This window comes from Mytilus californianus, unplaced genomic scaffold, assembly GCF_021869535.1.
Source record: "Mytilus californianus isolate M0D057914Y unplaced genomic scaffold, xbMytCali1.0.p SCAF_16, whole genome shotgun sequence".
Classification (NCBI taxonomy): Eukaryota; Metazoa; Mollusca; class Bivalvia; order Mytilida; family Mytilidae; genus Mytilus; species Mytilus californianus.
The window spans coordinates 1,048,769-1,062,570 of record NW_026262648.1 but is presented as its reverse complement, the minus strand read 5'-3'; the positions used below and the strand labels follow the sequence as shown (position 1 = coordinate 1,062,570).

Genomic DNA, 13,802 nt, shown 5'->3' with positions numbered 1-13,802 from the left:
GAAGATTCCAAATTCAGGATCAGACCCTCATGTAAAACTCTCGACATCAGATGGTTTTGTTCGATCTGCACAACAAACACTATGACGTGTTTAAACCTAAGCACACACAGTCATGTTTCTATATTATATAATTGACTCTCAATTTGGACAAAAGTGGTCTGCTGTCTTATCTGTTTGCCCTACATAGATGTAACAACGACACTTAAATAGTACAATGAAAGTTACTAGATAACTAGACTTTTCAATATTCTCCTAATTTTGTATGGGTTAGCACTATAATCCCGTATGCCGTATATTGCAGTTAGGTTTAAATAAAACAACATAGGGATTAAATAGCAGGGAATAAAACACGCCACCGTACACCACATTAGCTATTATATATGGTGCACGAAGATCTTTTATCTTTTGGGATTATCATGAGGTTTTCGCCGGGACGAACTTTATACTTCAACTTAGAACAAAATACTTTTTAAGATAACAGAAGAAAAAACCTTTCAAAAATGAGGCTGAGTTTTGTTTTATCTATTTTTTTTTATAGAAAACAAAACTATACTGTTTTCACTTCTCTTTGGAAATTTTTTTTCTTCAAAATGTTTAGTATCAAACAATTCATTTAATCACCTTCACATATAAAGGGTGTGGTTAATCTGTTTTCTTGTCATGAACTTCTTTTGAATTTATCACTTCTGTATACGGAAATGACAGTTCACAACAATTTGCGCTGTATGGGATTATACAGTGGTAGAGTTAACTTGACGTTTGTGCAGCAACTACTTATTATTCTCATACAAAATATTTTAAATACTGTGAATTCATTATTATTCGTGGTATACCAATTATTGTGGTTTTCAGGGGGTACAGGTGAACCATGAATTTAAATGTTCAACGAATGACAAATTTTATATAGGCTCGTATGGCTAAACGACGAAATCAGATATCCACGAAAATACAAGTTTTCCTCAATCCACGAAAATTGGTACGCACGAAAATAAATGAATCCACATTACATTCATGTCAATAGAAGAAGCATGCTACCAAGAAATTAATTTCTGCTGTGTTTAATACATTACACATGCTGACAACAATACCTTACATACACAAAAATATCTTAAATCCCTTGAAAATATCAAAGATTTAAATAGCAGCCTACTATTAACCTCCTGCAACAGTTTGATGTACTCAAAAGTACTTATCAAGTAAGTTTTAGGTAAATCCAGCAAAGCCCTTGGAAGCAACAACTGTATGAAGTGTAATTTTCGTTTTCTTGCGCTTGGTGAATTCCTTTGCTGGTGACTTGTTAGTCTCCGGAGTTATCAATCAACCCAGTAGTCAGGGCTTCCCAGCTTGTATGTTTTATAATTATATTTCACGATGCCTGTACTAACGCAGGCATATGGCAGTTTGTTTTCACTTGTTCCGTTTGTTGATAGCGTTTGATTTTGACATTTTTTGATGAACTCCCCTTTTTGAATTTGTCTTGGAATTCTGTATACTTATAATATACAAAATAATATTAGAAGGGCCCCATGTGAGCTTATGCCATCACTTGGCGTCCGTCGTCTGTCGTCGTCGTCTGTCGTCGTAAACTATTTCAAAAATCTTCACCTCTGAAACTACTAGACCAAATACCTTCAAACTTTAACTAAATGTTCCTTAAGGTATCTAGTTTATAAATTGTATCCGAAGTTTTGATCCATCGACAAACATGGCCGCCATTACTTAAAAATAGAACATAAGGGTCAAATGCAGTTTTTGGCTTATATCTCAAAAACTGAACCTTAAGAGCAAACGTGACAGGGGTAAAATTGTTCAATTAGTCAAGATGTATCGGCCCTGAAATTTTCAGACTAATCGAACAACCCATTGTTGGGTTGCTGCCACCGAATTTGTAGTTTTAACAAAATTTTGCAGTTTTTTGTTATTATTTTGAATATTATTATAGATATATATATAAACTGTAAGCAGCAATCATGTTCAGCAAAGTAAGATCTACAAAAAAGTGAATATGACAATGATTGTCAATTGACCCCTTAAGGAGTTATTGCCCTTTAAAGACAATTTTACTAAATTTGTTCATCAAGTTTGCTAACATTTAAAAATCTTCTCCTCTGAAATACAGGTGAGCGATTCAGGCTCTTGAGAGCCTCTTGTTTTCTATAACATTCGGTTAATAAATCAAAATTTATTTAGGAACTACGATTCCAATTCTTTCAGGCAAGGTTAACCTTATGTTATTTGGTTTTTTGTATTCTTTTTGGGACACTTTTTGGTAATATAAACTTCCAATACTTTGGATTTGAGCCATCATAATGAAGGTAAGCTTTAGAAAAGTGCTTAAGGGTCAACGTATTTATAACGTGTCATTTTGATTTGTATGCCCACGCATTAGGTAACGGGGGCATTAGGTGTTACCCTTGACCGTCCTTTCGTCCGTCTTTCCGTCCGTCTGTCTTTCTGTGCGTCCGTCCCATTTTTGTTGTCGCACTCTTGCTTACTTAAGTTTGTCTAATCTAAATTATATGAAACTCATACACAATACTAAGAACCAACACGTGCAGACTGAGTTCAAATTTGGGCAGTGAGACATTTACCGTTCTAGAGTTAAGCTCCTTTTTAACATGGAAAATTGCAATTTGTTTCGTTTCTGCACTGTAATTTACAATTTCCTCATTCACATTTAATAAAACTCATGCACAGTTCTAAGAACCAAAACTCGAAGACAGAGTTCGAATTGAGGCAGTGAGTCACTTACCGTTCTAAAGTTATGCCCCTTTATAACTTGGAAAAAAAAGCTTGCGGGGGGTCATTTGTGTCCTCAGACACATTCTTCTTTTATTTAGTAAGAGTAAGATCTTCTAACCCTTCTTGAGCACCTGAAATCACCTCCGTTTTTTTTTGCGGGGGTTCTTGTAACTCAGTCTTTAATTTGTTGCTTTGTGTTTTGTATGCTGTTGTTTCCCTTTTCGTGTTTTGTTTTGCCGTGTCTCTGTCAGTTTTTCTTTGACTTTGGCAGTATGATTACCCCTGTGGTATCACCTACCTCTCTTTTAGCGTTAATTTAGAAAACACGCCGTTGATAAATTAAAAAATATCTTAGAAAATTAAGTTCCAACTCCCTGAGGCAAAGGTGAATTTGGCTAATCTTTTTCGTCCTGTTTGGTCCGATAGCTTCTAACGTATATTTCTATGTATTTGTACATCGCTTGCCTTTACTGAAGGTAAATTTAGAAGGGTACTTTGATGGTACAACATTATTCAGTGTTATTTTTATTTTTCTGTTGAGTTTCGATATGTATTGATGACCTTATGTTATGCTTATGCTGAGTCGAAACAGAAAACTTCCGAGTTTTGTCATGTCTTCTTAAGAAAACACGAACACAGGATCTGTATTCAAATCAGATTGGTATGAAACTTATGTTTAATAACAGCTTTAATTTTAGTGATTGCATGTTGAGGCATGTTCAACATGATGTATTCTGTAGTAAAGGTTTGAATAACCACGTCAACAACAATATCATTGTTGAATATTGTTGGTACAAACTAATAAGGCTTAACATAAGAATTCAATTTGTATTCTGTCAAGATAAGGGTTTTGATAAAACAATTAACTATACAAAGGAGAGCAGATGACCACGGCTATGACAAACTCAAATGTTAAAGAAATGCAGACAACACCAAGACAAAAAACGATCACCAAAAAATTACACAGAAAATAAGACTTGACCACATGACCTCCATCCAAACATTGAGGGAGGAATTCTTCACTATATATTGACAATCATTATGTTAGAATTCGTTGACAAGTTACTACTAATGACACGGCATCATTTAGTAGTTGATGGGAAAATGTTTCTTATCTAACCCTAAGGTATTACCTAATTCACAAGCCATGATTGCCACATATACATTAAGTAACCCTTATCATGACCGAATGTAAAACATTCAAAGATTAGAAAATAAAATATCATAAAATACGTCATACAAAAACTAAGACAAAAGCAAAACCAACCCTTTACAAAACTAGAAGCGAAATCAGGTTACATTAAAAAAAAAATATAAAGAATAACACTTTATAAACTTGGTTCGTCCGAGCAGAAAAGGATTATTTTATCGTCATTTATGCTCAATCAACTGCTACGGATGAGTCTTATATTGCCGAAACGCGCATCTTGCGTATCTCATTATAATGCTGGTATCATTGACGAATTTTTAATCAGGTTACATTCGAAAAAAAATAACACTTTATAAACTTGGTTCGTCCGAACAAAAAAGGATTATTCTATCGTCATTTATGCTCATTCAAGTGCTACTGATGAGTCTTATATTGCCGGAACGCGCATCTTGCATATCTCATTATAAGCCTGGTATCATTGATGAATTTGAACTGACCCGAGCAAAAAAAAAAAAAAGGAATTGGTTGATGATTTAATAATATTTTTGAAAATTTATAATTTTTTGACGTTTTCCTTAGATATTTCATAATCTTAGTCTTGGCCAGAAGTTGGTTTTCTTCAAATAACATACCTATCTATAGTTCTGATTATAAATAAGTTCACTTTTCTGGTGCCGCTACAAGACCTAAATCCAAGTAAGAAGTTTACATTAGTAATCACATAGTTGGACTATTCAAGAAATAACCAAACAGCTCTTTAATGTTTTAAAATTCTTTTATTCTCGTTCAAAGTTTCCAGTATTTTATGCATTTAGTCTGTTCCTTTTGAATTACACATTGCTTTCTGCTATCTTTCGCTCCGTCATCGAGATAGCAGTAATTACCGTAGTAACAGGTGCTATTTCGTTCCGTTTTTGTTTACTGCAAATTGCAAGGAATGAATTTCTGAGTTCCCTGTTACCTATCCCATATATCAAAGGATTGACAGTCGAATTAAAATAAGCTATAAAGATCGATGTTGTATAATAGCTGGCTATCTGCCCAGACATACATTCATCTATAATAGATACACTAAACGGAGCCCATGACAAAACAAAGTACATCACTGTCATTACTAAAACAATTAGTGCCTTTAATTCGGAGGATTTACGTATCTTACCCTTTTGTTTAGGGATCTGAATTTTCCTCAATTCTTTGGCATGCCTGTACGCAATTTTCATAATCACCGTGTAAAGAATGACCATGAAGACACTTATTAAACCAATCATACCTATTACAGCATTCAAGTATGGACACGGTAGCATGTCTAAGGTGGCACATGTGTTATCCGTGTTGTTAGTCGATTCCATGTTTTGATGTATCCCCATAAATGGTAGCAGACTCACACAAAACGGAAACAACCAAGTTAAAACAATTAAGACAACTGCACGGGATCTCGTAGCTATCCTGTGATAATGCAGAGGGTATACAATCTTAACAAATCGTTCAACTGCAACCAACAACAAATGTACGATGGACACAAGTGGCACAAAAATCATTACAACTTGATGAGCTAAGCATCCATATCCAATAACGTCAAAATCTGGCAACAAATGATGCATCATTTCCATAGGAGATACAATAAACCCTAATAAGAAATCACTTATAGCCAAACTCACAATGATTACATTAGATATTGTTCTAAAATTCCTGTTTCGAAGTATGATCCATATGAGGGTTGCATTGGCCGCACACGATGTTGTTCCTAATATAATAAAAGCAATGTACATATACGGTAAACTCTTAGCCATGTTTCCTTTTGCTGCTTCCACAATTGCACTTATAAACAATTATTTAGAATGTCAATATGTGAAAATTGACATTTTTGTGCTTATATCAATTCTTTGGGCAGTATTTGTGAGATCAAAAGTATCACCCACTTCAACATTGGCATCACTATTTGCAAAGAGTTCTGTGCCAGTCTCACATGCCTATTATCTGTGAGAGTTGCTTCTTAGACGTTATGATGATGCGAACCACTCAATCCTGTTATTTGAAAGAATTTCTGAACGATAAAATATCTTAACATTATGATACAAATATACGTGATGATGATAATAAAAAACATCATCTCAAAATCACGTGACAAATTCTTAATTAGCTACATCAGCAGCTTATTCTTTTGTATTGGATATTCTAATTATTGTCCCTAAGTTAACCTTTTACCTACGTAGTGCTAATACGGAATATGATGGCTAATCATATATAATTAATGAAATACTACTGAATCATGTAAATAGAGGATATTAAAATCAAAATTGATGACAGAGCATAGAAATTACCTAATCAGAGTATACCTAACAATGGTAATGTAGGTAGCGTTGAATTCATAAGGTAAATGAATAACTGTTTCCTTTTTACAAAGTCATGTATAAGCTACTTGATGTCAAAACAATCCGACAGCTAATCCTTTTAGTCTTGTATTTGTAGGGAAGGTAATTGACTCTGCTAACCAATGTACTAAAAAGTTAAAAAAAAAAAAGTTATAAATTTCAAGCGATCAAAGCCGAATATTTGAAAGCCAAGGATGTACAAGAACCAAAACAGTTGAAGAGATTAATGGCCAAAAGGGACATACAAATAGCCAAATCCATCCAAGGTCAATTTTGCATAAGGGAATTAAAATCTTAGTGCCTTTATAATTTCAAAATTTAGAAAAGTTTGTTATAAATCATGTCAGTTCCGAAGTACTGACTATTGAGCTGATAATACCCTCGGGAGTTAACGTCACGTAATGAGCTTAAAAATCAACATCTATACTATTAAATGAGAAGACCTTATTTTGTGTGTCGCTTCTCTTCCTTCCACAATAAATTAATCACCATGCCTCTGTGTCCTATAGGTACCATGCATAGTCACATTTGTCATTCTCGCTTATGATTATTCCGTTTGGGTTATTTTGGGAGAAAAACGAAAATAAAGGCGTCCGCATATTGTTTCCGTCATCGGACGGACATTAAAGTCATAGACAAGACTGCACGAGGATAAAAGCTTATGTGAAGGGTTACTGCCAGTCCCCCAACGTCAAAACGTCAGCACTACGAATATTGTATACGCAAGTTAATGTAGTCCCAACCAAAAAGGTAGAACTAAATACATAAAGGGAAACATTGTAATTGAGCATTCATTTGCCATTGAAGTGCAATCTTTCTTGATTATTAAATTAAATAGAATAGCCTGTGATTTACAAGCAAGATTAATTCAAATTAAAATCGACGATGTTATTACATGCAACGTGACTCAGTTGTTGCTAAACATCCTAAATTCAGTCTCTATAATATGCATTTTGTGTCCTTTGATTTTAATTTAAGGTTTCAGGTATTCCGGTTTCTTCTTTTGATCATCCTCTTTGTATTACGTTGAAAATTGCTGTTTATTTGAAATATTTAAAATAACCATTAACAATCATATCAGGCAAAATGATAGGTGACTGCAGGTCACTTTTAAAATGCTGTAGATCTATTCACGTAGGGTATATAGATTTACAATTATTCATATGAGTGTCAAGGAGGAAATTGAAAGGCAAGACCTCGGGCCTGATTTTCGAAAGTATCTTATGGTTTTAGGACATGCCATAGTCGTAAGATATGTATTCGCAAGGGTCTTAAGTTATGATATGTCATAACTTTTATCGTACACTTAAGACACCTCGTGACATGACTTATGATGGTCTTATGATTGTCATAAATGTTACGACATCACATATTTGTTCCTAAGGTATAAGTGTCATTTACTGCATCTTTATTTGCTCATGTAACATGCAGATCCGGGATTTTGGGCACAAACTAGGCAACATTTGGAGTGGAATATGCTATATACGTAAGTCTATACGTAAACCATAAAGACTTACAAGACGTCCGTTTAGGACTGTCTAAAATTACACATAATTTTCATTAAGTACTTGGGTTTTCGCGTTTTCCTGTATACTATGAACATACATATACTATAAATAAAGTGTATTTGCTATTTACTATCAATTCCATTTTACTATCCACGGCGGTCACTGATAAATTATATAGAGAGAAGAGAGTCTCTATATAATCAGAGACATACAATATATATACTATATAATATAATATATGATTGTCTCTGATATAAAATATAAGTGACCGCCTTGGATAGTAAACTTGGAATTGATAGTAAATAGTAAACACACTTTATTTATAGTAAAGGTATGTCCATAGTATACAGAAAAACGCGAAAATAATTGAAATTAATTGAAAAAAATAATGGATTTTGAAAAAAGGGGAGGGCTAATAAGAAATATCTTGTCCCCAAGTACCTATGACTTTTAATACCTTCCTGAAATTCTACAGTCATAAAATCTTTTACAAAAATTCATCCTACAACAGTTTACATACTTTCAACCACGCTATAAATGCCCGCGATTTTCGCGGGTGTGTTCTAGTACATATAAACTGATCTTTAAGAGAAACTCCTAATGGAAACAATTGACTATTACAGTCCTCAATTGGTAAAGGAACTTTCACTTGAAAGTGTTGGAATGAACCAAGTTTTATAGCGAGCTGACACGCATTCAATTTATACGATATGCCTAATATTAAGATATCTGAAAGACTACTATCCTTTGATCAAACATGTTTAAAATATATTGTTGTATAGATTTTATATTGCTATGTAATGTTGGAACTTCACGGACTGAAAAAAAGGTGACAAACTAAATGATTGTATACAAAGACGATATACAAGTTTGATATATTTGAACTCATGAAAGACCCCAGGTTTATAATTAAGAACGCCATAAGCGCATTTCGTTTACATAATCGGCATCCTTTGCGCTCGAATCAAAACAGAAGAAATATCAAGTCAATAACGAAGTTGAAGAGAATTCAAAAGACAATAATGAATAAAAGTGCCAAGTGATTGGAGTAGAAATACTTCAATGTTTCAAAAGGTTTTATTTATACATTGAAAATTAAAGAATAAGTTGGTCAAATGGCGTCGTAAGATGTGCATTTATGAAAACTTTTAATTTTATTGTTATCATATAAATGCAACGTGAATTCCTTAATTAGTAAGGGAATTGACATTTTATTTCTCACAAACAAAATGACGATCATAATGACACCAAAGGTCATCAAATGTCATTGATGAGACCCAAACTTGAACACAATGCTGATTGTTGTGCGCATTATCAGGTTGTCCATTGGCCCATTTTAGGACATTTTGTCTTTCCAGCGTTGTCGCCTTTTGCCAATCACCCTCGCTGAATAAGTCGGTCAATCCAATATAAAAATCGGGAAAACCTGCAAAAACATAAATCAAACTTTAAAACACTAATACAAGAAAAATGGATGACAACAGGCAGTTATGTTTTCATGTTGTTTTCCTAAAGTCCAGTGGCAAATATATCATGCCTGTTCATGATGAGAACAAATTAATAATAAATATAATAGGTAGGTTTTGCAACTGGGGTCGAACTTGGGAAATTAGGAATGCCACTGGAACAAGAGGGTTGTTTAGATAACGACAGAAATATAGCTTTGCAACAGTTTACCAAACGGACCCCTTGAAGTTACGAGTTATTACGCGTACCGAGAGCATGACATGCTCTACAAAAGACATCGGATTTAAAGTCCCCGTTCTGACCGACGGTTTTATCATACAGATTGTTACAGTCCGTTAATGACGTACATTCCAATTAATGATACCATAAGCTATTACACCATGAACCATTTTCCATTACACATGCACCATTGCGCCACTACGGTTTGTCGTTTTATCTTTTTAATTGTTTTATTTTATTCATTGATGAGGTTTTCAAATGTTTATTTTTTTATTTCTTGCATTTCTAACAATTTAACGTTTGTTATATTTATCTCAAATGTTACATTTTTCAGTTGATATATAAGAGAATTTAATACCAAAGAACTAAAACACTTATTCAAGTGTGTTCAGATGACAGCTTATAAACTTATACGTATAATTGAATTGAAGATATCTTTATTAGATTTCTCTGATTTTTATTTTTTGTATCTTAAGTGTCAAAACTAAAACACCTACATGAACAATGCTTCAACCAGCAAACATCTCATTTCTACAACTAAACATTTATTTGTGATAATATACATGCATAAAGTCCGGGATTACAGGATAAAATTGTCCCTAAAATTATTCGGGTTTAAATAATCATTCATATTTACAAAAGTAGGGTTTCGGTACAGGAAATAGATTAAATTGTCAACTTTGTTTGGAAGTATACTTTTGATATCTTTTTCTTACTTTTTACGAGATTTTTTGAAGTCTGGTTTATTTTTCCAGGTTCTAAATTTTATACTTGATTCGACCCTATTTTGTTTTTTCTTTGGTTGGGGGTCATGTCTTTAAATGTAGACTTACTTCGTCCATGTACATGTCTTTTTATCATGTTCCATTCGGATTGACTGTCGATTTCAATCAATTTCCCACCAATAGTTTTGCAAAAACTCAAAAAAAAAAAAAAAAAAAAAAAACACAATTAAAGATAAAACGATAATGACAATTCTAATATGATGACTTATATATATCGTCAACCAATATACTCACAGTATATCTACTTTTAGCCCAAACGCATGGCTGTTCTGCGTTACGCCAATGTTATTAATACGACTAGGTAAACTCAATTTGCGACAGCAAAACCCACGTTTTATGTAGGCCAAGCTTCAAATACAATTCGCGTTACGGTTATCTCAAAATAAACAAATCAGTCCATTTCAGTTATTATTTCGGTGTAAAATTTCATTAAACGAAATTTCCGCGAAACTGTGTTATTGTCTTTGGCAACTAAACAAGGTGACGTTATACATATGTTGCCGGTCAAATGAAAACACCGGGCGTTTTAAGACTTTTTTTACGCCTCAGGGTGTAATAAACTTAAATAAAAAGAACATTTTTAAGTGAAAATGTGATTTTTAAAAATTTATATTTGAAGTATTCCAAAATTTACGATGTCGGCTTCTCTTAGCTATAGACAGGTAGATAGATGATTTAAAGCTTGTTGTCATCCAGTAAGAACGATTCATTGGACACAAAATGATTGCATTCCGACAGATATTCAACATTCTATTTTATTTTGATGGATTTTATTGTTACAAATCCAAGTTCGTGTACTATAAGGTGTGACACACTACTTCCACGTAGTAATTTGATGAAAACTTTCCCACAAGTTGCCAGTCGTATTCGTTGCGTCTTGAAACTTTCAGGCTTGAATGAGGTCACATGCCTTAATCATTGATTGGTATTTAAATGGGTGTTCTTTCAAACATATGCCTAAATAATTATTCGTTTTCTCTGTCAAATGAATATTTCACAATCAATACAATATTCATGCACAAAATAAAGATAAGTTCAGTTTTATATATGGTGGGTAACACGGAACAACCAAAACAGTATCGTGTGTACAGGGCTTTAATGGTTGACAAAATTGCCATATTTTTCCTATTAGTATCGGAATAGTTCATTGCAGCCGTAGATTTGTTTTCATTTAACCATGGGTTGGACATTTATATTAAAATAATCGAATAAAAACGCCCAACCCATGATTAAATGAAAAACAAATCTACAGCTGCCATGTATTATTTCTTAAATATAATCATTGAATTGGATCTTGCCATATTGTAAATATTTATATAACGGATAATGCCTGATGAAAGTCTACAATAGATTATTTTCGTTGTTATAATGGTACTCATTATTTTGGATATTACTCAGCTCTTCGAGAGAAATTGTTTATATAAACCAAATGATGTTTGTGAAAATCAATGAACACCTACCAGTGCCGTGTAAAAGTTTGTAGAAAATCGACTAAAGTAGTAACATGACTGATTTTCATGAACCCAACCAATATCACACCTGCTTAAACCACCTGCAAATGAGATGTACTAACATTTATTTATATGAATTAATTTCAATGACATAGACATAGACAAAAATAAAACTTGCACAACAATCCGGACAATGAACAAATGAGATTTAATATTATATTCAGAATAATAACTTTTGTTTAAGCATTTCCTTTTTTCTTAATTGACAAATCCTATACAAACTGGTTTTGCATTTGTACCTATTGTTTTGTACTATGAGATACTGAAAATTTACCTAATTTATAGTTAGTATACTGTAGGCATTTAGCCCATAGTTGAAGGCCTAACGTTGGACTGTAGTTACTTATATCTATCTCATTTGTCTCTGGAGGATAGTTGATACCATAATAGTTTTGATGATTGATTATATACAAACACTGTACAGTTCTATACATGTTCAAAAACTATTCAAATATTTGTTTAGTACATGATGAAATTCAATCAAGTCACACGAGTTTTTACACTGAAATCGGTGTCTTAGGTGTGAGTTAGTGGCAATGCTTTTATACATATTACTGGAATCATAATGAATAATTTCATATCCAATAATAAAACTAAGAGAGGTTGCCTCGTTAGTACCATGTTGTTTCTATACCTAAACTTCAATATTTCGAAATTTTATTACAAAAACATAAAAGCTAATTTTAATAATAATGGTGGCAGGGAGAACTGATCGAAAAGACAATAACGAAAGTAAGAAAGTTTAATCATGTTCAATTGGTGCAGCTGGAGGTAACAGTTTAGTATTCGTCTGAAACGAATGTGCAGGTCAAATATCTGATAATGGGTACGAATTTCAAATTTATGAATACAGACATAATTTAATAATTTTTCACGAAACTCTTTTTTAAACAGAGTAAACCGCCTTTGTACATTAGAAGTGAGTATAGTTTTTCACGTGTTTTGGGTCTTCTACATCATTGACATTCAACTGGTTGGCTTTTGGCGTTCCCGATGAAGCGCTTCTTATGCATAGTGCTTATACTTATATTTTCCTTTTGCTGTTTATAACTTTAAATAATTTTACTCACAGAAGCTTATGTAATTCAGAAATCTCAAATATGTGTGGGATTTTTTTCATTCTTTTAAATGTGTAAAGTGATCTGATGTAACCTTATTCATGTTATTGGTATAACGTTTGTTACAAATACATACAAATGTTTGGTTTCATAAAAAAAGACTTTGTTATACATGTTATATATGTAAAGATATTATTTTATCAGATAATTCAGTTTTTTAAAATAATATTCTGTAATTCATATTCACGAAATCGAAGACAATTGGTACCCCACGAACAATATTGAATCCACGTTAGATTAATAATGTGTAGGTCCCTCTACGGCATACAAACATGAATGAGTTTATGTTTCATGTTCATGATATGTTTTTAACTTATAAATTAAAATATAAAAGATACAACTTTGATGAATAAAACAAATCCATGTTCCGTAAATTCAGAAATATTTGCGTGTATTTATAATAACGATTGTTGAACTACGGACACAAACACGAGATTAATTATAACATTTTCAGGTAACGCGAGTTTTCCCCCCTTTTTCCCAAAGCTATTTTGTCGCTTTTTTTGTAATAATAAAAACTAAAAAATATGTGTGATGATTACAAACCTCTGAAAAACGATAACATAAGAAACAGAGTAACAATCTTTGCTGTATCCATCCTAGCAGTTAGAGCGTTGACGGTTGAGTTTTAAATATTTAAGTCGTAAAAGTGACGGATGTGTATGAACGTATTTTACAAAAAAGTTGTTTCCGTGAAAAAAAAACATGATACATTGAAGGTCATGAAAAATATAATTACGTTGTATAAAATTTTATTTTATTTTAAAATTAAAGTATGTGCCATTCTGCCATTTTCAGTTGTTAAATTCCTTGGTAAAAATCTATGAATACTAATGCATTATGAACTTCACAATATTCAAAAGTATATGTGCACAGATGAAAAAAGTTTTAACATACCGAACTCTCAGGTAAATTAAAAAAGGGGAAAGT

At 32.8% G+C, this 13,802-nt stretch overlaps 1 protein-coding gene and 1 long non-coding RNA gene across 2 annotated transcripts; both read right to left on the bottom strand.

Annotated features, from left to right (window-relative positions):
• Positions 1 to 4,682: 4,682 nt before the first annotated feature.
• LOC127726042 (cannabinoid receptor type 1A-like) lies at positions 4,683 to 5,453 on the bottom strand. The gene has a single exon (XM_052233371.1). It carries the CDS (start codon positions 5,428 to 5,430, stop codon positions 4,723 to 4,725), a length of 708 nt encoding a protein of 235 aa, XP_052089331.1. The 5' UTR covers positions 5,431 to 5,453; the 3' UTR covers positions 4,683 to 4,722.
• Positions 5,454 to 8,834: 3,381 nt separating this feature from the next.
• Positions 8,835 to 13,556, bottom strand: LOC127726044 (uncharacterized). The gene is made up of 3 exons (XR_007993292.1): positions 13,419 to 13,556; positions 11,704 to 11,795; positions 8,835 to 9,198 (listed from the first exon to the last, which is right to left on the bottom strand). It is a non-coding gene; the product is annotated as an uncharacterized LOC127726044 (long non-coding RNA).
• Positions 13,557 to 13,802: the final 246 nt, after the last annotated feature.